At 38.1% G+C, this 24,119-nt stretch overlaps 1 protein-coding gene across 2 annotated transcripts in view; it reads right to left on the bottom strand.

The window, feature by feature from the left end:
- LOC138336887 (uncharacterized) overlaps nt 1-23,295 on the bottom strand; it is a 34,217-nt gene extending 10,922 nt beyond the window's left edge. The window contains exons 1-18 of one of the 2 annotated variants that reach the window (XM_069286503.1): nt 21,957-23,295; nt 20,202-20,374; nt 19,792-19,864; nt 18,902-18,969; nt 18,484-18,606; nt 13,400-13,550; nt 11,018-11,145; nt 10,441-10,614; nt 9,396-9,676; nt 6,347-6,524; nt 5,563-5,768; nt 4,939-5,035; nt 4,552-4,678; nt 2,480-2,684; nt 1,992-2,049; nt 1,345-1,488; nt 582-715; nt 96-231 (exon numbers count right to left, since the gene is read on the bottom strand). In XM_069286503.1, the coding sequence (XP_069142604.1) occupies nt 96-231; nt 582-715; nt 1,345-1,488; nt 1,992-2,049; nt 2,480-2,684; nt 4,552-4,678; nt 4,939-5,035; nt 5,563-5,768; nt 6,347-6,524; nt 9,396-9,676; nt 10,441-10,614; nt 11,018-11,145; nt 13,400-13,550; nt 18,484-18,606; nt 18,902-18,969; nt 19,792-19,864; nt 20,202-20,374; nt 21,957-22,092 (2,592 nt within the window). In that variant the 5' untranslated portion in view covers nt 22,093-23,295. Of the gene's footprint in view, nt 1-95; nt 232-581; nt 716-1,344; nt 1,489-1,991; nt 2,050-2,479; nt 2,685-4,551; nt 4,679-4,938; nt 5,036-5,562; nt 5,769-6,346; nt 6,525-9,395; nt 9,677-10,440; nt 10,615-11,017; nt 11,146-13,399; nt 13,551-14,860; nt 14,891-18,483; nt 18,607-18,901; nt 18,970-19,791; nt 19,865-20,201; nt 20,375-21,956 lie in introns of those variants that run through there. The other variant, XM_069286504.1, reaches the window with a different exon arrangement.
- Nucleotides 23,296-24,119: the final 824 nt, after the last annotated feature.

Raw genomic sequence — 24,119 nt, forward strand, 5'->3', positions numbered from 1 at the left:
TCCTGAGCTGAAATTAATCAGAAATTGACCAGAATTTCTGGTTAAAATTCTGACCTGACAGATAAGTTTTAACCTTCAGTGACCTTAAAACTTACCCCTTGTTGTGTGAGTGCTAACGTATGTTCCCCTCCACACGCCACTGATATGACACGAACCTGTAGCATGTGTAGGGTTTCCACCCTACATGGGGGAGAAACAGTGTTTTCTGGGGCCAGGTCACCATGGCCTAATCTACATATGTAAATAAAACAGACAAACGTCAAAGTAATTTACGTGCAATTCAAAAGTAACTGGATATTTCAGGTACTATGATCATAATTTATAACTTTAATGCAGATATCCACTGAGGTAGCTAGATCATTGATTTGATATGACAGTCTATAGAATATTTCTATATCCATATTACAAAATTCAACACATTATAAAACTTATGCTTTCTTTCATACAAGTTTAAGTGAAAACAAAATTAAGAATTTTGACATAAAAAATAAATTATGGTAAAACAAACCATTCACAAATTTTCCAACAAACATTTAAGATTTTAAGAAAACACATATTGTTATTAACAGTGGCCTATTTACCTGCCATGAGAAGTGCGTCCCCAGGTATATAAGTCACCATTACGTACTAAGGCCACATGTTGATGTCCAGCTCCGACAGGCATTGGTCGACACGATAACTTTCTAACTTTTGTATGGGAAGTTTCTTCAGGAGACTGTGGAAAGTGACATAAAAAATATGTGCACATATGGAACCACACCAGAATGTAATATCAGTATACAGTGGTGTGGGTTTGATTCAACTGAGCAGTGAATAAAAAGTTAAAGGTACATACCTTTACTGAAATGGCATTAAAACAAAAATATAAAATGATTTTATTATGTAGAGTCCCAAAAGTTAATAGCTTATCATTTACTACTTAATATTACACTTATCATTGCTTCCTGAACAATTAAAAATTTAATTACTTTAACGTGGATTGTCTTGTGTTTACAGATTTCATCCTAATTACCGTACAGTAAATGACTTATTACTGCATCATGCATCAAAACAGTGAGATTTCTTTGTTTTACAAAGATTGACACAGACAATAATGTACACTAATAATGTTTATGTTTGGTGTTGTAACTTCATCTTAAGTCTTCGATAAAGACAATTTGATGTTTTAATTATAATCAAGAAACTTAAGTTGTATTTTTTGCTCTGGAAACACAGTGGGTTTTTAAGGGGTCAACACCTTACATGTTCTACCACAAAAACACTTACCCCTGGTGCATAACATTCTATTACTTTCATCTTGCTACAAATTAATCAGTATTTTCAGACTTATATAAAAGAACTGACCTGTTTTGATACTTCATTGGAGTTCATGGTCAGCACCTCCTCGGCGCTGGGAATGTCGCCTGATTTGTCACGCCTACTGTTGAGATGTAACACCAGGGTAACGAAGAATTCCACTAACTTGGACGGCTCAGGCAGGGTATTCTCCTGAAATGGAGGTGTGAAATAGACAAAAGTTCTAGCAACATATCTATATTTCTTCAATTTTATTACAGAGTTATTGCCCTTTAAGTTTATACTTCCTTATTCAAATGGCTTTATGACCACAATCATTGAGAAAAGTTGACAAATGCTCAGCTATTAATCAAACAGTTTGGGTACAACATTTGACTTTGCATTTTGTATTGTGTATGCTACAATGTTTGTTGTGACATTAAATAGGTATACGTGCATTTGCGAGCATGAGGTGTGGCTACATACCACCTGGTGATTGGTCAAATAGTATCAATTGGATCATGGATCAATTCTTCGACAGAGATTTTATCATGAATTACTGAGAAGTACAGGCAAACCTGTTTAAAAATGACACCAAGGGGACATAGCAAAATGTCTTTTATGCACAAATGTCCTTTATGTTAACGTATTCTTATATAGCAAGTTTGAGTAGATGTATCTTTTTATATTTAGTGTGAAAACTGAGATTTACTTACCATGGGTCCTGGTTCTCCGTCACTACACTGAGAGTTCAGAGAGGACATACTGGAAGTTCTGGGTAAATACAACATCAACACGATGTCAGGTAAGTCTTTAAAACATAATTATAGGGTTGGGAAAGGGATGGGTTGTAAAATACATAAATAGCTAGTATATAGGATTTACATTATAGTAAGGGGAGGTAATTACATTTAAAGCGAGAGAAGCTAAAGCATTTCACTTATTGCCAAGTTAGGATGGGGAGTGGCATTTGTGATAGGGAAATGAGAATGAACCTGTTTTATTTATAGTTTGAGTCTGGAAGGGGGGCAAGTTTATGTTATACACAGTGGGCATGGGACAGGCTTTCTTTATAGTTTATGATGCAAGGGAAATTATTTTAGAATACAGAAAGGGCTTCAAATATGAAATATCAATACAAGAAGTATAATATTTTTATATATTGTTTCTTCTATTTGTCTTTAGATTATTCCAAGTGATTCACCTTTTCTTGGAAAGCATATGTTTAGATATGTGGCTCCGGAGACTTGCTCTTGAGGGGTCAAAAATATTGGCCAGACTTTCCAGTGTGTCCACACTGAGGTCAGCCACACAGTCCTGTATCATGTTGTAATGTTGAAGGGCAAGCTGGGGCTTGGAGCACAGGATTTCTGTCCTGTACTGGGGAGTCAGGGTTTGGAAAAAGGTCCCTGTAAATAAAGGGAACAAAGTTTTAATCTTTCTGCATAAATATTTTACACAGAACAACTATTGAACAATCCTATCCTACTAGAAGTACACAGTAGCCAATAATTGACAAGGCACACAATATACCCAAAATTGCAGTCAATTTGACAAGATGAAAAACAAGAGATCCCAGAGGGATCTTGGCGCCCACCAAAGAAAGATCTATGTCTGACAATGGAAAGAGGGGTCTTTTCCCTGCTTTTCAAACTTTTTCAAACACATGACATATAAAATTTGAGACAGATCGCTATAGTACTTTCTAAGAAATAGTGGTAACAAACTTCAACAATGAAATCTAAGATGGCGGCCGGTTGGCCATCTTGTTTACCGATCAGTCCCGAAAGGCATTATGCATCAGTCCTAAAAGGTACTATGCACAACTAGGGTACAAGGGGAACCTACACATAAAATTTGAGAAAGATCCCTTCAGTACTTTCTGAGAAATAGCCGTAACAAACTTTAACAATCAAAATCCAATATGGCCGTCGGTCGGCCATCTTGTTTACCGATCGGTCCCAATTAACAATATGCACAACTAGGGTCCTTGGGGAACCTTCATATGAAATTTGTAAACGATACCTTCAGTACTTTTTGAGAAATAGCGGTAACAAACTTTAACTATCAAAATCCAAGCCATCTTGTTGACCGATCGGTTCCAAAATGCAATATGCACAACTAGGGCCCTAGGGAAACCTATATATGAAATTTGAGAAAGATCCCTTCAGTACTTTTTGAGTAATAGCGGTAACAAACTTTAACTATCAAAATCCAAGATGGCCACCTGTCGGCCATCTTGTTGACCGATCGGTCCCAAAATGCAATATGCACAACAAGGGTCCTAGTGGAACCTACATATGAAATTTGAGAAAGATCCCTTCAGTACTTTCTGAGAAATAGCGGTAACAAACTTTAACTATCAAAATCCAAGATGGCCGCCTGTCGGCCATCTTGTTGACCGATCGGTCCCAAAATGCAATATGCACAACTAGGGCCCTAGGGGAACCTACATATGAAATTTGAGAAAGATCCCTGCAGTACTTTTTGAGAAATAGCGGTAACAAACTTTAACTATCAAAATCCAAGATGGCTGCCTGTCGGCCATCTTGTTGACCGATCAGTCCCAAAATGCAATATGCACAACTAGAGTCCTAGGGAAACCTGTACATAAAATTTGAGAAAGATCCCTTCAGCACTTTTTGAGAAATAGCGGTAACAAACTTTAACTATCAAAATCCAAGATGGCCGCCTGTCGGCCATCTTGTTGACCGATCGGTCCCAAAATGCAATATGCACAACTAGAGTCCTAGGGGAACCTGCATATGAAATTTGAGAAAGATCCCTTCAGCACTTTCTGAGAATTAGCGGTAACAAGAATTGTTAATGGCGGACGGACGGAAGGACGGACGGACGGACAGACGGACGACGGACCACGGACGAAAGGCGATTTGAATAGCCCACCATCTGATGATGGTGGGCTAAAAAGATCATGGGGACAATGGGAAGTTCTCATAAAACACTAAAAGTGACAATGTTTCAATGGATAAAAGATTTGTGTTAATTAATATAGAATCTGATCAAATTAAGTAAAACTGTAAAATATTACCCTCACAAAAATGATACACAGTACTCTAGGTGTCCATTTTTGTAGCAGGTAAAAATCAGGGAATTCTAGATCATGCCATTAATAAATCTAATCGTTACAACATATTTCCATTAAAAAAACCTTGTGACTTTGAGTACAATTTAGTTTGATGAAGCAGTTTTATAACATGTCCTTTATTTGATAAGAGAATTTGCCGTTTATTTTGTTGAATACATTACACAACCTACCTGAGGCGGCCTGGACAAGGTGATTGATGAAGCCCTTGCTGACCAAACTGTCCACTACTGGGTTGTCCAGTCTGGTGTAGCCATTCTTGGCCAACAAATCCAAAGCCTCCATGACCAAACCTCGTGCCTGGGATCATACAGAGGTAGTATGTTAGAGATAAATGTTGTGACAATATCTAGAAATTTAATATCTAATGAAGACAAATAGGAAAGGTCTGTAGAACATAAATGCCCCTGCCTCTATATGAAACAACAGGATGAGTGTACTAGGGTAAAACTCTATATTGTATGCTTCCACAGGTAAATTAACTATATTTAAATGTGACAACTAAATACTTTTCAGTGTATAATAATAAAAGTTTGGTACAATTTATATGTCATTCTCACCTTTGCAAGTTCTAATAGAACATATATCAGACCATTCTCTGATAACAATGAAAGAGCCACAGTTTCTTCATAGGAGAAGTTGGTAATGAGAAATTCACTGCAATGAAAAATAAAGAATTCATTGGGCACGCATTAACTTATTTGCAATATAATGATCTTTACAATTCAACATAATTCACAATCAGCTTGCTACAGGTCAAATATCTAGACGATTTAGATACTGAAAAAGTTTTCCAAGAAATTGTCTTTTATATTTGAATCCTGTGACCTTGAATGAAAGTAAAGGGACTCGTTTGTATTGACTTAGTCACCTAACACGCAAAAAAGCAGTAAGGAGAACCTCTTTCAAGAAGACTGAGAAGACTTTTTTTCAGTAAGTCACCAGAAATAGCCACAACAAACTTCAAACAAAACTTTTGATTTTAAGAGTAAAAATTTGCTGAGTTTACCAAGTTTTCATTGCCATACTGTTTATCATTTTACAATTACAGGTTTCTGTGGTAAATCTCCTCTGGCTTCTTCCTAACAAGATTTATGTATACAACATCTTAATGCTTTAAATTCATGCCACGTAAGTTTGAATTTCATAAAATATTTCAATATGAGTTCCAAAATTAGTCTTACAGGAAAGATTGTTGTAGTTGTGTCTTGTCGCCGGAATGTTCTTGAATCTGGTGTACAAAGCAGTGGATGGCCAGGTCAGTGAGCTGCTTTCTCTCAACTGTATTGATGTCCTGATTTTGAGCACACAATACCTGTCTCGCATAGGTAAGTACCTCCTGGACACAGCCGTACTGAGCAAAGTTTGCCACTCGCCTGGCATGGGAACACTGCAAGGATAAAACAGGATAACATTATAATAATCCAGTCACATATCTTATTGGACTTCTTTAGTTTTCTTTGTATAAAACATTGTCTGTGTGAGCCCTAACTTTCAGGACTTGTAAAGTCGGATTTCCTGTGTGAGCCCTACATTTCAGCTTGTATTGCAATATTGTCTGTGCAAGCCCTACTTTTGAGCTTACCCATGTGTTACTAAACTGGCTGTAAGATGAGTGAAAGCCCTACATTTGAGCTTACATTACCAAATTGACTGTAAGAGTTAAAGCCCTACATTTAATTTTATATTACCAAATTGCCTGTGTGCGAGCCCTACCTTTGAGAGCTTGTATAACCTGATTCCCTGTGTAAGCCCTACCTTTGAGAACTTATAAAGCCCAATTGCCTGTGTGAGGCCTACCTTTGAGAGCTTGAATAGCCTAATTGCCTGTGTAAGCCCTACCTTTGAGAGCTTGTATAGCCTGATTGCCTGCGTGAGCCCTACCTTTGAGAGCTTGTATAGCCTGATTGCCTGTGTGAGCCCTACCTTTGAGAGCTTGTATAGCATAATTGCCTGTGTGAGCCCTACCTTTGAGAGCTTATAAAGCCTAATTGCCTGAGTGAAATCCTTGTTCTTCAACACATGTTCAGCCGATACTTCATACAGAGTGTTGAGGTCAAGACCAAGACCAATGCCTAAGACTTCTGTCCGGGAATGGTCTAGTTGCTGAACTGCCATCTGTAGGAATAGTCGCTCTGGGGATATTCTACAATTATCAAGAAAATAAACATCATACATTAAAAATAATCACCATATCAAAGAGTTTATATTATTTAACAGGACATTTTATGATCAGCAATTTTTTGATTAATTTTCTTCTAAATCCTAATTATAGACATGCATACTCAAAACATATAATAATTGTAATTAAAATAAAAGTTGACAGCAAATGGGCAATTGATTAAAACCTATGGATCTTCTGTGCAAGTGATCTTAGACTAATACAAATTTTATGGGACATATTCGTTATATGACTAGTAGATCATCTTGTTTCTTTGGTTTTGTTTGAAGTCCTATTAACATCAAGTCATTTTAGGATATACCATCATTACTTGGAATGCTGTAGTACCGAAGAAAAACCATTGACCTATGACCAATGCCTGGTAAATGCCGAACTTGGAATTCAAACTCAAAATCTAGGGTGGAGAGGTAGTGAAAATATGTAGGAGCACACAATCCATTGGGCCACCATGGTCATCTTGTAAGTTTGATTTAAAAATTTCCTTATCAATTAAGTTACATGATATGATGTTAAACCTTACTGTGGCCTTCACTCGTAAACAGACGACCCTGTGATGATGTTAAACCTTACCGTGGCCTGCACTCCTAAACATACGACCTTGTGATGATGTTAAACCTTACCATGGCCTGCACTCGTAAACAGACGACCTTGTGATGATGTTAAACCTTACCGTGGCCTGCACTCCTAAACATACGACCTTGTGATGATGTTAAACCTTACCATGGCCTGCACTCGTAAACAGACGACCCTGTGATGATGTTAAACCTTACCATGGCCTGCACTCGTAAACAGGCTACCCTGTGATGATGTTAAACCTTACCATGGCCTGCACTCCTAAACATACGACCTTGTGATGATGTTAAACCTTACCATGGCCTGCACTCGTAAACAGACGACCCTGTGATGATGTTAAACCTTACCATGGCCTGCACTCGTAAACAGACGACCCTGTGATGATGTTAAACCTAAACATGGCCTGCACTCGTAAACAGGCTACCCTGTGATGATGTTAAACCTTACCGTGGCCTGCACTCGTAAACAGATGACCCTGTGTGGATGTTACACCTTACCATGGCCTGCACTCCTAAACAGACGACCCTGTGATGATGTTAAACCTAACCATGGCCTGCACTCCTAAACATACGACCTTGTGATGATGTTAAACCTTACCATGGCCTGCACTTGCAAACAGACGACCCTGTGATGATGTTAAACCTTACCGTGGCCTGCACTCGTAAACAGACGACTAGATGATGATGTTAAACCTTACCATGGCCTGCACTCCTAAACAAACACCTTGTGATGAGACCTTGTGCCTGATGTTAAACCTGTACCATGCCTGAACTTGCAAACAGACGACCCTGTGATGATGTTAAACCTTACCGTGGCCTGCACTCGTAAACAGACGACTAGATGATGATGTTAAACCTTACCATGGCCTGCACTCGTAAACAGACGACCCTGTGATGATGTTAAACCTTACCGTGGCCTGCACTCATAAACAGACGACCCTGTGATGATGTTAAACCTTACCATGGCCTGCACTCGTAAACAGACGACCCTGTGATGATGTTAAACCTTACCATGGCCTGCACTCGTAAACATACGACCCTGTGATGATGTTAAACCTTACCATGGCCTGCACTCGTAAACAGACGACCCTGTGATGATGTTAAACCTTACCATGGCTTGCACTCGTAAACAGGCTACCCTGTGATGATGTTAAACCTTACCGTGGCCTGCACTCGTAAACAGACGACTAGATGATGATGTTAAACCTTACCATGGCCTGCACTCCTAAACAGACCACCCAATGATGATGTTAAACCTTACCATGGCCTGCACTCATAAACAGACGACCCTGTGATGATGTTAAACCTTACCATGGCCTGCACTCGTAAACAGACGACCCTGTGATGATGTTAAACCTTACCATGGCCTGCACTCGTAAACAGACGACCCTGTGATGATGTTAAACCTTACCGTGGCCTGCACTCGTAAACAGACGACCCTGTGATGATGTTAAACCTTACCGTGGCCTGCACTCATAAACAGACCACCCTGTGATGATGTTAAACCTTACCAAGGCCTGCACTCGTAAACAGACGACCCTGTGATGATGTTAAACCTTACCATGGCCTGCACTCCTAAACAGACGACCCTGTGATGATGTTAAACCTTACTGTGGCCTGCACTCGTAAACATACGACCCTGTGATGATGTTAAACCTTACCATGGCTTGCACTCGTAAACAGACGACTAGATGATGATGTTAAACCTTACCATGGCCTGCACTCGTAAACAGACGACCCTGTGATGATGTTAAACCTTACCATGGCCTGCACTCGTAAACAGACCACCCAATGATGATGTTAAACCTTACCGTGGCCTGCACTGGTAAACATAACGACCCTGTGATGATGTTAAACCTAACCGTGGCCTGCACTCCTAAACAGATGACCCTGTGATGATGTTAAACCTTACCATGGCCTGCACTCGTAAACAGACGACCCTGTGATGATGTTAAACCTTACCATGGCCTGCACTCGTAAACATACGACCCTGTGATGATGTTAAACCTAACCGTGGCCTGCACTCCTAAACAGACGACCCTGTGATGATGTTAAACCTTACCATGGCCTGCACTCGTAAACAGACGACCCTGTGATGATGTTAAACCTTACCATGGCTTGCATTCGTAAACAGACGTCCCTGTGGATGATGTTAAACCTTACTGTGGCCTGCACTCCTAAACAGACGACCCTGTGATAATGCCAAACCTTACCATGGCCTGCACTCGTAAACATACGGCCCTGTGATGATATTAAATCTTACCGTGGCCTGCACTCGTAAACAGACGACCCGGTGATGATGATACAGCCGTTAAGTACTGTGTGACTTGTGACTTGCATGTCATAGGCTGTGGACGGGAGGATGTTTGGCCCCGATCTGTTAGCCCGCCCCAAACCTAGCTGTATATCCTGGGCCATCTTCTGGCACAAATCTTCCTCACGTTTATCATGCCAGTAGAAAGGATAAGACTTCTTCAGTACTGTCAACAGGTGCTCCTCCTGGGGGAGGTCAAACTGCTGCAAGACGGCATCCTTGTTGAAATCCTGAATCACAGACAAACTTTTTAAAAAACATTAACATTGATATTTCATTGATTTTGTTCATGACTGATGTACACAAGTCATCTGTTTGTCGGAATGTGAGATTCTGGTGTCAGACCACAGGACATTCAAATTACATCTGTTTTTTTGTGTTTTTTTTATCTGCTCTTGCAGGTAAGTATGTATTGTGTTTCTATAAACCAACTTCCTTCTGCAGCTACCAAATTTTGTAATGTCCTTTTCAAAAATTTTCCTAGAGACTATGTTTCGCGGATTTAAAATTGAATTAAGATATCTTTGAATTTGATTGTGCAAGAATGGTCTAAGATATTATTTCTCTGAGATTAACTTTCGCAAATTTAACTGGATTAACATGGAAGAAAGTTGTTTTACAGTAGTTTTTATTAAAGCAAAACTATATTATTTTCAAGAGAAAATGTCATACTTTTAAATTTTGCCAAAAAACTAATGAAGTCACAAGCGAGATCTACCCGCATGGGAGATAACTCTGTATTATGCAAAGATGGAATACATTTAATCTGTCAGGCATCTATATGAGAGTCATGGACAGCACAAACCCATGACATTTATCTGTCATGATGCCTATCATTATGTCTGGTGTAAGAGCCACAAAAATATATGAATTTTTAGTTGTATGGAATGTGAAAATAACTACAAAATGCTAGAAAACGTGTTCATGATAAAATAAACAAATAAGGGACTTAACCAAATGGTCAGACGTTTTGACAGATTCCTTGACCTTTTACCTGTTGATCATCCACAGATGTTTCTGCACGTTGATTGGCTATCACCAGTAGCCTCTTCTCACCTCCGAGTCGTGTTGTAGAAAATATAACTTTGTCAGTGAGGATGACATTGTAAGCACCAAATGGTAACTTGTACACAAACAATGGATTGTGTTCAACGTCACTGTCATAAATCTGTAAAGCAATGTGACAGGATAATAAGATAGATATTATGATCTGATAAGAAAATGAGGACAAGACATTAGCCACACGTCATTACGATTTACAAAACTTATATGTAATTTTTATCATCTCACATACTGTATGAAATTTCCTGAAAGTGAACAGGGCACCATAAACTTCTACTGCTGCTGTATATAAACTGCTTCAGCATAGATTCTCATTTTTATGAAATACAAGTACAACAATACGGACACAGTAAATCATTTCATTTTGGTAGTTAAAGTATTATGATACTGTTTTTATCAACAAAACAAATCTGTCCTCAATTTCCCAACACCAACATTCCAAACATTTCAAAAGAATGTTGACGAACAATGTTAGTTACAGCTTTATTACATACAAAACCAGCTCATACCTGATAAGTGGTGGTCTTGTCACAATGAGCAGCGACAAAATGGCGTCCCTTGGCGTACTGTGGTGATAGGAATACAGATCGCTGGAACTGATAAAACCTCAGGGGCAGGAAAAGGTCGGCAGTTTGTTCTATGGAACAAGATAAAATTGTAAATTAAAACTTTACTCATACTTTAGCTTGTTTTGAGAAATTTAATTTGTTTTAGCTTTTCAGTATTTTCTAGGGTTTACCAAGTAAAAATACCAATTGCATACTTGCGTTGGCATTAAGCAGATTTCATGTAGCAGTATATGGTGTATATGGTGTATGTCTACAATCTCATCAATTATCATACTGTTCCAAGGGGAAGTAATAATGAGGGATGTTTAATAAGGGAGGTTACTCCTGTCTATGTAACACACTGTACCAGAAGGGGAGGTAATGCTGATTATAGGAAGGTTTTTCCTGTCTATGTATTATACTGTACCTGAAGGGGAGGTAATGCTGATAACAGGAAGGTTTCTCCTGTCTATGTATTATACTGTACCTGAAGGGGAGGTAATGCTGATAACAGGAAGGTTTCTCCTGTCTATGTATTATACTGTACCTGAAGGGGAGGTAATGCTGATAACAGGAAGGTTTCTCCTGTCTATGTATTATACTGTACCAGAAGGGGAGGTAATGCTGATAACAGGAAGGTTTCTCCTGTCTATGTATTATACTGTACCTGAAGGGGAGGTAATGCTGATAACAGGAAGGTTTCTCCTGTCTATGTATTATACTGTACCTGAAGGGGAGGTAATGCTGATTATAGGAAGGTTTCTCCTGTCTATGTATTATACTGTACCTGAAGGGGAGGTAATGCTGATAACAGGAAGGTTTCTCCTGTCTATGTATTATACTGTACCTGAAGGGGGGGTAATGCTGATTATAGGAAGGTTTTTCCTGTCTATGTATTATACTGTACCTGAAGGGGAGGTAATGCTGATTATAGGAAGGTATCTACTGTCTATGTATTATACTGTACCTGAAGGGGAGGTAATGCTGATAACAGGAAGGTTTCTCCTGTCTATGTATTATACTGTACCTGAAGGGGAGGTAATGCTGATAACAGGAAGGTTTCTCCTGTCTATGTATTATACTGTACCTGAAGGGGAGGTAATGCTGATTATAGGAAGGTTTCTCCTGTCTATGTATTATACTGTACCTGAAGGGGAGGTAATGCTGATAACAGGAAGGTTTCTCCTGTCTATGTATTATACTGTACCTGAAGGGGGGGTAATGCTGATTATAGGAAGGTTTTTCCTGTCTATGTATTATACTGTACCTGAAGGGGAGGTAATGCTGATTATAGGAAGGTATCTACTGTCTATGTATTATACTGTACCAGAAGGGGAGGTAATGCTGATTATAGGAAGGTTTCTCCTGTCTATGTATTATACTGTACCTGAAGGGGAGGTAATGCTGATTATAGGAAGGTATCTATTTTCTATGTATTATACTGTACCTGAAGGGGAGGTAATGCTGATAACAGGAAGGTTTCTCCTGTCTATGTATTATACTGTACCTGAAGGGGAGGTAATGCTGATTATAGGAAGGTATCTACTGTCTATGTATTATACTGTACCTGAAGGGGAGGTAATGTTGATTAAAGGAAAGTTTCTCCTGTTTTTGAATTATACTGTACCTGAAGGGGAGGTAATGCTGATTATAGGAAGGTTTCTCCTGTCTATGTATTATACTGTACCTGAAGGGGAGGTAATGCTGATTATAGGAAGGTATCTACTGTCTATGTATTATACTGTACCAGAAGAGGAGGTAATGCTGATTATAGATATTTCTTGTGTCTATGTACTACACTGTATCTGAAGGGGAGGTAATGCTGATTATAGGAAGGTTTCTCCTGTCTATGTATTGTACTGTACCTGAAGGGGAGGTAATGCTGATAATAGGAAGGTTTCTCCTGTCTATGTATTATACTGTACCTGAAGGGGAGGTAATGCTGATAACAGGAAGGTTTCTCCTGTCTATGTATTATACTGTACCTGAAGGGGGGGTAATGCTGATTATAGAAAGGTTTCTCCTGTCTATGTATTATACTGTACCTGAAGGGGAGGTAATGCTGATTTTAGGAAGGTATCTACTGTCTATGTATTATACTGTACCAGAAGGGGAGGTAATGCTGATTATAGGAAGGTTTCTCCTGTCTATGTATTATACTGTACCTGAAGGGGAGGTAATGCTGATTATAGGAAAGTTTCTCCTGTCTATGTATTATACTGTACCTGAAGGGGAGGTAATGCTGATTATAGGAAAGTTTCTCCTGTCTATGTATTACACTGTACCAGAAGGGGAGGTAATGCTGATTATAGATATTTCTTGTGTCTATGTATTATACTGTACCTGAAGGGGAGGTAATGCTGATTATAGGAAGGTTTCTGCCATCAACAGTGTTGTATCCAAGGTCTAAAAGTTCCTTATCGGGCAGTGACAGAATTTCATGTGTACGGCTTTCCAAAAGTAACTTCCACTGAACACCAGACTGGTCTGTTATCTACAAATTGAATAAAACACACTTTTATTTCTTTTCAAAAATATTAATCGTATGTTCGGATTTTGTGCATAAATGTTTTCATGGATTTATGGTAATATTGGTGATGAAGCTTTGCTGAGCAGCCTTACGGAAATCATAAATTAGCTTAAAGTCAATTAAAAGCAAAGATAACAAATAATCAATGGAAATTTTCTGAGGATAAATGCAACTGAAATTGAATATGGAAATGGTTATTTACTAAACCTGGATCTTTAACCATAACTCATCATCAAAGCAAGTGATTAAAATGTGTTTGTAAAGATTTATTTTGTTATTTATCACCATAGTTCAGCAAGAAATGTGTTTCTACAGACATAGACCAAAATATGATTAATCTGTTCTTCTGTAAAACAACTTATTTTTGAGTATGACTATATTTCATGTGTGCGATAACACATTACAAAAAAATAAATGATCCTAAAAATATTTCTAATTAAGGATAAAAAGAACGAAAGATACCTCAATCACAAAATTAAATTGTTGCGAAAAAGTTATTATCCATCCAAATGCGAAATTAATTCGCCCTGAAAATACGTTGGTTCACAACATATGAGTATATTACAAGGACATAGTCATTCAGATCCCCTGCCAATGGAGATATCAAAGCTGAAGTAAGTTTGATTGTGGAGACTTATGTGTATGAAAAAAAACCAGGAAAAAGGAAGTTGAGCTAAAGAAAGATGGAGTATAACTCAAGTAGAGCGGGGCTGCAATTGTTGAATCAGGTATACAGCCTTGACATTTATATTAGACTATATACACAAAGATGGGTGGAGTTTTGCAAAGTAACATTTACCATTTACCATGATATTTTCAGCAATGTTTCCATGGTAACGGAAAAAGCGCAAAAAATGAAAACCTAAAAATAGCAAAAGGTACTACTAGACCATAAAAAGAATGTGTGTATGAAGTTTCGTGGAAATATCTCTTCTGGTTTTAGAGTTATGCTCCGGAAACGAACCTGATACAAAAATATGATATTTTCAGCAATGTTTCCATGGTTACGGAAAAAATGCAAAAAATGCAAACCTAAAAATAGCAAAAGGCACTTCTAGACCATCAGACCAATGTGTGTATGAAGTTTCGTGGAAATATCTCTACTGGTTTTAGAGTTATGCTCCGGAAACCATATGTACGGACGGACGGACGGACGGACGGACGGACGGAAGGACAGACGGACGGACGGACGGACGGACGGAACCCATTTGTATATCCCCCCCGAACTTCGTTGGGCGGGGGATAATAATATTGTACTACAATACTACACTGACCAGGAGGTTAGTCATGTACTACAATACTACACTGACCAGGAGGTTAGTCATGTACTACAATACTACACTGACCAGGTATTTAGTCATGTACTACAATACTACACTGACCAGGAGGTTAGTCATGTACTACGATACTACACTGACCAGGAGGTTAGTCATGTACTACGATACTACACTGACCAGGAGGTTAGTCATGTACTACAATACTACACTGACCAGGAGGTTAGTCATGTACTACAATACTACACTGACCAGGAGGTTAGTCATGTACTACAATACTACACTGGCCAGGAGGTTAGTCATGTACTACAATACTACACTGACCAGGAGGTTAGTCATGTACTACAATACTACACTGACCAGGAGGTTAGTCATGTACTACAATACTACACTGACCAGGTGGTTAGTCATGTACTACAATACTACACTGACCAGGAGGTTAGTCATGTACTACAATACTACACTGACCAGGTATTTAGTCATGTACTACAATACTACACTGACCAGGAGGTTAGTCATGTACTACAATACTACACTGACCAGGTGGTTAGTCATGTACTACAATACTACAATGACCAGGAGGTTAGTCATGTACTACAATACTACAATGACCAGGAGGTTAACCGTTAGTGATGCAGGAGGAGGGTACAGCTTCCCAGGCCTGAAGTAACTTCAGCAAGTGTGGCTCTTTGCATTCTGCCCGTCTTTGTGAAGCTGTGTTCTCCGGACCCCATCCAGTCTTCCCATCTCAGCCTAATCCCGGTCTTGAAGGTTCGGTTGACTGCAATGTCCAGTGGCTGTAACATCTTCGTCATGCCTCCGGGGATGATGGCTGGGATTGTATTGATCTTCTTCAGATGGTTCTTCACTTCTTCAGTTATATGTGCCCTCATCGAGTCCATCACCAACATGGCCTTTTGAGTATAGAAAAATCCGCCCGGTCTCTGTCTAAAACATTTTGCCAACCATTTCTCCATCATCTCTTGATCCATCCAGCCTTTGGGATTGACAGCCACCACAACACCTTTCGGAAACTTCTCCTTCGGCATGGTTTTTCTTTTAAAAATTACCATGGGCGGTAATTTTTTACCCGATGCTGTCACGGCAAGCACACAGGTGAAGTGGGCCTTTTCATGTCCGGTGGTACGGATTGAAATAGTGTCGCTTCCCTTCTTCGCCACGGTCCGGTCCATCGGCATGTCAAAGCAAAGTGGGACTTCATCCATGTTGACGATACGGTCACCGCTGATGTTGTGTTCGCCAATCTTAGTCTGTGTGAACTCTCGGAAAGTTGACAACTTCTCTTCAAAGTCTGCTGGTAGCTGCTGGGAGACTGTCGTCCGGTTCCTTATGGTCAGCTGCTTCCGCCTCATAAATCGTAGACACCAGGATGGTCCACCATTGAAGTCTTCAATCTTCCGGTCTTTCGCCATGCTCTGTGCCTTGAGTCTTATCTGGATGGTGCTGACACCCCGGCATGATGATCTCTGCTCCAGGACCCAGTTCTCCAAGTCTTCTTCCAAGGCTGGCCAGCGTGCTGTATGTCCTCGGTTGGCCCTCTTCGTCTTCTTCGTCATCTTCAGAGAGTCTTCTATCTTCCTCCATTCCCGGACTTGTTTTTCATTAATGGAGTAATGACGTCCAGCTGCTCTGTTTCCATTCTCCTTGGCGTAATTCACAACTTCAATCTTGAACGCTGCTGTGAAGCTTTTCCTGGAAGGCATGGCGATGTTGTCTGTTGATAGAACTATTGAATGATGATTTCAGGGATTCAAACACGAGATTATATAGACATTAGGTAGGATCGAAAATTTTGCCCTATATCACCAATCATTTTCATTGGTTCTTTATTTGTAACACACTCATTGATTGGTCGATACTCTAATTACCCTTTTTTGTTTTTGAAACGCTGGCATGTTTGTATAACCACATTCCTTCTCGTCATCCACCTGTCAATAGTGTGTGCAAATTTCCATAATCAAAGTATACCGCTAGCATACCACACTGGAACATCTGGCATTGTTTTGAGAACAATAATAGCTATGAAAATAATGTCATGGCCTAGGTAGAGATACTGGCGCTACCAGTAAACAACTACCCATGTACAACTTTTACCTGTTATGTATATGAATGTATTTATGTGTTGTATTCTTATAAACCAATAAAAAACGTGACCATGTACTGTAAAACTCAATGTACAAAAATGTACTAAAATAAATAAATAAATATGTGGGTGTGTATATATTTCCTTGTGAGCGTTATTTTTATAAACCAATAATATATTTATATGCGACTTGAAATTATAATACAAATAGCCAATTGATCGATAAAATATACAATATTACACATGTCCATCTATATCCATCCAAACAATACCCCGTTCGGAGCCCCATGTAACACTCTAAACAAAGTCAATTTCAGGTCACGATGCGAGGCATGATAATATAGTAACCCTTTACACAATGACATATTTAATATACAATTAATATCGAAATGTGATTATAAAACACTCCTATGTATAGTGAAGAAAGTAAGTTAATCGACGTACTGAAATATGAGCGAGAGTTAGCGTGGGTTCAAATGGCCGCCATGTTTATTTACAAAGTAGACACGCGTTTCTGTCACGATGCGAGGCATGATAATATAGTAACCCTGTACATAATGACATATTTAATATACAATTAATATCGAAATGTGATTATAAAACACTCCTATGTATAGTGAAGAAAGTAAGTTAATCGACGTACTGAAATATGAGAGAGAGTTAGCGTGGGTTCAAATGGCCGCCATGTTTGTTTACGAAGTAGGCCTACCGTGGATGGCGAGTAACAACAACAAAATCTTTTATTATCAAGGTATTTATTTTTCTACATCATTAATTCACAACAGAATATATTATATACTTTTAGTGGTTTTGCAGACATTTTTAATTCTTAGTATTGCAATAAATTGGTATCACTACCATACTTCACTAGAGATCAATCTATCGATACATAGTCGATCATATATACGTAAGATCATTGTTGATGATTTTCATGTACGGTAGCTTTTGGGTGCGGCTTATATAACATTGCGGCTTATACGTGTACAAAACCTGAAAAAAACGTAAAAAAGGCCTATGCGGCTAATACACAGGTGCGGTTTATTGTCCGGAAAATACGGTAGTCATGTACTACAATACTACACTGACCAGGAGGTTAGTTATGTACTACAATACTACACTGACCAGGAGGTTAGTCATGTACTACAATACTACACTGACCAGGTGGTTAGTCATGTACTACGATACTACACTGACCAGGTGGTTAGTCATGTACTACAATACTACACTGACCAGGAGGTTAGTCATGTACTACAATACTACACTGACCAGGAGGTTAGTCATGTACTACAATACTACACTGACCAGGAGGTTAGTCATGTACTACAATACTACACTGACCAGGAGGTTAGTCATGTACTACAATACTACACTGACCAGGTGGTTAGTTATGTACTACATACTACACTGACCAGGAGGTTAGTCATGTACTACAATACTACACTGACCAGGAGGTTAGTCATGTATACTACAATACTACACTGACCAGGTGGTTAGTTATGTACTACAATACTACACTGACCAGGAGGTTAGTCATCATCTGCTGGTCGTCCTCCACTATGTCTATCTGCATGATCTTACAGTCAAATTTGATTTCGTTTAAAGTCTTCCTTGTCAGCAGATCCACAAAGATAATTTCTCCAATCTGAAAAAATAATCAATATGACTGGAATCATAAAATGACTTGGTTCTATCAACCTGTGTCATAAAATGACTTGGTTCTATCAACCTGTGTCTGGTGACTTTGTTTTTTGAAGTCAGCTATTTATCTTATAGCTGTTGCCTTGTGATAGTGCATGACTACTGCCTACAGTAAAATGCTAAAGGATTAATCTAGTTTGCACTTTTCATGTTGATATTTATATTGCTTATTTTAATAATATAGATTATGTTTGATTATGTTAGCTGGATAAAGCTCAATACTTGAGTAATCAACTTACCTTTGTGCCTATGATAGCGACCTGTTGATCGTCCAGTGTGTGCCACCACAACACAACAGTAGGAATACCTGTGAAATATAACAATCAGATACATGTTCTCCTTTAAGGGTTACTTCCTGCTGGTCCAAAGGACAGGCTGACTCTAAATAAAATTTACTGTTCCTGGCTGAAAGTTACAGGTCCTCACAAAGTTACAATTCATCCTTGTTTATGTAATTACTAGCAAAGTAATAGTTTTACTAACGAAGTATATCCGCATATCCGGATTAGTATTGTGCGCTCTCAACATAGTTGATTGAAAACCAGAATATTACCAAAATTTTGTAGAGTTTAATCTTCAACCATTTTTCAATTTTGTTTTGTATATCATATCTGGACCAAAAAGTTGTCAGTCAAAAGACCAGCGACATGGAAAAAATTGTCTGGCCGACTATAAACTTGCCAGTCATGGGCAGACGGACAGGCATTCATTTTGAATGCTGGTCAGATAGCACCACTCAATCTGATCTACCAGAATTACTTCCCTTCGTTTACACTCTGTCAGTATTGATAGAGTGGTAAATGAAGGGAAGTAACTCATGTAGATGAGAATGAACAACACTAGGTCCAAAGGGCTTCAAACGCTACACATAAAATCTTCTATTTAAAGGCTTCTCAAAAAATCTCTAAACAACTGAGTCTTTTATGGGTAAGTTAAGATATGTATAATTTGTGTCTTAAAGTAGAATAGCTGCGGCTGTTCAAAGTATCTCCATACAACACAAAAGTCTCTCATCGATAATGGTGTGTAAACTTTGAAGTACATCAGAGACCATGGCAGAAAATTGATGGTCCAAATGTCAGTGCTAACAAAATGTTGCAGACTTGAACAACAACAATGGACTCCATACCTTTAGGTCTCTTAACCTTAGTGATGGTTACATCGTCTTCCCTCCACAGTTGATTCACTTTGGCAGATGGATCCTACAGAGAAAACATCTTTATCACTATTGTATCCATAGAAACTTCACTTCCATAAAAGTTTGGCTATCTTTTGTTAACCATCTCATTAACACAGTCATTTAAGGTTTTGGACAGGGGAGGGGATTGGGTAGGGGAGCCAGAGTACTCTGAAAAACACCACCAACCTATTTGTGTTTCAAACTTACAGGCAAAAGGTGAAGGACTATTGATAGGATGTTGTGTCAACTTAACATTTTACAAAAGCAAGATTACTCTAATAAATATTGCAATATTTTTTACACAGACTTTCATTTCTCTTAATTTACAAAAGTAACACTTAGACAAACATTTTTCTTACCATGATGGACAAAGCTGGTACGATGAACAGGGTGGCATCTTCAGCTAGGACCAGTAACCAGGTCACAGTGGGATCAAAACACATGGAACTGATGGGTTTCTCCTGTGGCCATGGTAACTGGTGAGTAGATGGGGGTTTCCCATTCCCGCTGCTGTACCTAAGGAGGACATAACCTACAACAAAAGTTTAACAAAGTCATAATAACATTCACATGTGGTATGTTTCATACTTGTTGGCGGAATTACATGATGAGAATCAAAACCATGCGTGGGTGAACCATATGTGTAATGATTCACTATATCTTGAATATTCTAATCAACAGCTGTGGTTAGAATCATGTTAATAAGACAATTCTCACAGAATTTGGACGTACAAAAAACCTATGAATTATCTAATATCTATAATTTTATTAACATAATATGAAAATTACTATGTAATAATTTATTAAAAATGTGTTTTCATGAATTCCATGAATTGAATATATGAAAGATTCTAAAAGAAATCGAAAGAAAATTATTTGAAGAAGACTATGACTTTCCTCATGATGTCAATTGTACATGTATACATTACTTGACAGAAACTGCACAAATCAACCACAGTCAATCACAAGCCTCCATTTAGTTCAGTTGCAATATAGAATTTTGAAAGGAGTGTCATGGTGTTCAAGATCAATCAAAACCCCTATAAACTGATTTTCACAGAAAAATAATTAATATCTAAAATTTGCTTCCATGGCAAAAGGGGACAGTCAAAAATTATTAGGTGTAATCATTATGATCAGCGCCCTTGAAAATAACACATTATACAGAATTATCTTCTGACCAATAAGTATTATTACTTTGTTTTTGTGATCATTTTAACTAATCACTCAAAAATAAAAGAGATTTATGACAAATTATGATATGAATTCATTAGTCTGCTAAACCTGCCTTTATTATTAGACTTTTTTGCCTAATAAATTTGGCAATATTTTTTTTGAAATGCCTAAAAAAATATACGCAGGTTTAGTGGAGTATGAATTTATTTACCCACCAGTGGAAATGGTTTACTTGTCTCAAGGCAATTTACATGTTCTTATCTTGATTATTGAATTTTCACATAAAATGCTATAGCAGAATTTGGTAGCTTCGTAACAAAGCAGATTTTTAAAGCTAAACAAATATAAGAGAAATGTTTTGAAAGAAAGCATACAATATAATTGAGTCTTGATATAGAAAAAATTATAATGTATAGGCCATATGTGTGTTTGCCAGTTTTAAAGGCATCATACATACTGTAGGCCACTACAGCTTCAGACTTTGACTTACCTGGTCATATACAAAATTATACACCACAGGTAATTAGATCACGACACCTGGTAGGGACTAATACTTGTAATATTTTGTATTATGTGTCTGACAGAGACTTATCTGTATCACAGGCCCCCCTGGGGAGTGTCAAGACAGTTGGATGGAAGTGGTTAGGTGTCCTCACCTGTACCAGGAGGTGGTATACGCAGTGGTAGTAATCATTCATCCGTAACCGACAATAATATAGGTCTCTAATTTATATTTACTAATAAGTGTAACGTTAAATTATTAGATGTGGAAGGCATAAAAATCAACTTAAAATGTTCTTTCAAGTTTATTTCGTGCAATTATGAAGATCTGATATTAAATTAGGATGAAGTGAAATGCTTTAAATAAAATACATTTGAGAAGAATAATGTAGAACGAGTCCTATGAAAGCTACTGTAGGCCTAACTTCATTATTTACCGTTAGTGCAGGCAAGTGCTAGAAGGTTTATTTCGCCTGCTTCCTTGTATGCATAGCGAACAATAGTCGGAGAATTTCTGAAGTCGCTGTCATCTTTTACAGTGAAAAGTCGCACTAACTCGAACAATGGAAACATTTTTCAAGATAATTTTATCTTTGCCGTCTGCATCTCTTCATGACGACTCTGCATTTGTGCAGTCAGCTGATGGGTAATCTCGGTTATCTAAACGCTTATAATTTGCACAGAATTGTCGTAAATTGAAGCGTTTGCCTGACGTAGATCTAATGTTGACAGTGGAAGTCTACTTTCACTTTGACCGGTTGATAATACATGCAGTGTCGTGATGTCTGATAGGATTACGACTAATGAGCAGACAATGTAATGGGCCTAAACCACATAATAAACACAACAATACCAGAACAATACTTATTGCAAACTCCTTTTATCAGATATAGGGATGTAAATAACTAACAGATAATGGAATTAATATGCAGTAGGTTACAGTTTTAGAGCTGCTAACAGGCTTTGTGAACTAACTATTTTACAAACAAGAAGCCCAGAGGTTTTACCTTATAATATTCCTACTTAATAAATTCAGTATATACAGTATGACAAAAACAAACATTTATCTGGCTTAGAACCTGACACAAGACAGATATGGATTGAATTAACGCAATGCTGTCTCATTTTAAGTATATCAATTTGATAAAAATATTATTTATATGTACATGATATCTATAAATATTGTTCTGAGAAGTCTGGCCAAAGTGACCCTGCCATTCAGGAGTCGAACCAATTATCTGAACAATTTTGAATCCCCAACTCATATATGGTAATGATGCTACAGACTGTACATACAAAATCTGAACAATGTTCGCTTTCATAACTGTCTAGAATTCATTTATACATGTAGCAATATAGCCAAATTTTTCTAAACCCGAAGGACCCAGCATTTGTATAATTTGAATCACCCATAACGATTGTATTGACCTAATAAGCATCCTATCTACTTTATGAGGCCTTAATTTCACTTTCTTCCAATTAAATGCACACTGAAAATATGAAAATGGTATCAATGTACCAGGTTCTTCATTTAATTTCTTTTGCAAATTCATTTATCTTGCTTTGTGTATTTGTTTTGTGAAAGATTAGTCCAAATTTGGTGTGACGATCCTATTAAGCGCTCACTCTTTTTCAGTAACACACAAATACAGCATGTAAGCTCGATCACTGACAAATAAAACCAGTAACACACAAATACAGCATGTAAGCTCGATCACTGACAAATAAAACCAGTAACACACAAACACAGCATGTAAGCTCGATCACTGACAAATAAAACCAGTAACACACAAATACAGCATGTAAGCTCGATCACTGACAAATAAAACCAGTAACACACAAATACAGCATGTAAGCTCGATCACTGACAAATAAAACCAGTAACACACAAACACAGCATGTAAGCTCGATCACTGACAAATAAAACCAGTAACACACAAATACAGCATGTAAGCTCGATCACTGACAAATAAAACCAGTAACACACAAATACAGCATGTAAGCTCGATCACTGACAAATAAAACCAGTAACACACAAACACAGCATGTAAGCTCGATCACTGACAAATAAAACCAGTGACACACAAATACAGCATGTAAGCTCGATCACTGACAAATAAAACCAGTGACACACAAAAACAGCATGTAAGCTCGATCACTGACAAATAAAACCAGTGACACACAAATACAGCATGTAAGCTCGATCACTGACAAATAAAACCAGTGACACACAAATACAGCATGTAAGCTCGATCACTGACAAATAAAACCAGTAACACACAAATACAGCATGTAAGCTCGATCACTGACAAATAAAACCAGTAACACACAAATACAGCATGTAAGCTCGATCACTGACAAATAAAACCAGTAACACACAAATACAGCATGTAAGCTCGATCACTGACAAATAAAACCAGTAACACACAAATACAGCATGTAAGCTCGATCACTGACAAATAAAAACAGTAACACACAAAACCAGCATGTAAGCTCGATCACTGACAAATAAAACCAGTAACACACAAATACAGCATGTAAGCTCGATCACTGACAAATAAAACCAGTAACACACAAATACAGCATGTAAGCTCCATCAC

Source organism: Argopecten irradians, chromosome 12 (assembly GCF_041381155.1).
Source record: "Argopecten irradians isolate NY chromosome 12, Ai_NY, whole genome shotgun sequence".
Taxonomy (NCBI): Eukaryota; Metazoa; Mollusca; class Bivalvia; order Pectinida; family Pectinidae; genus Argopecten; species Argopecten irradians.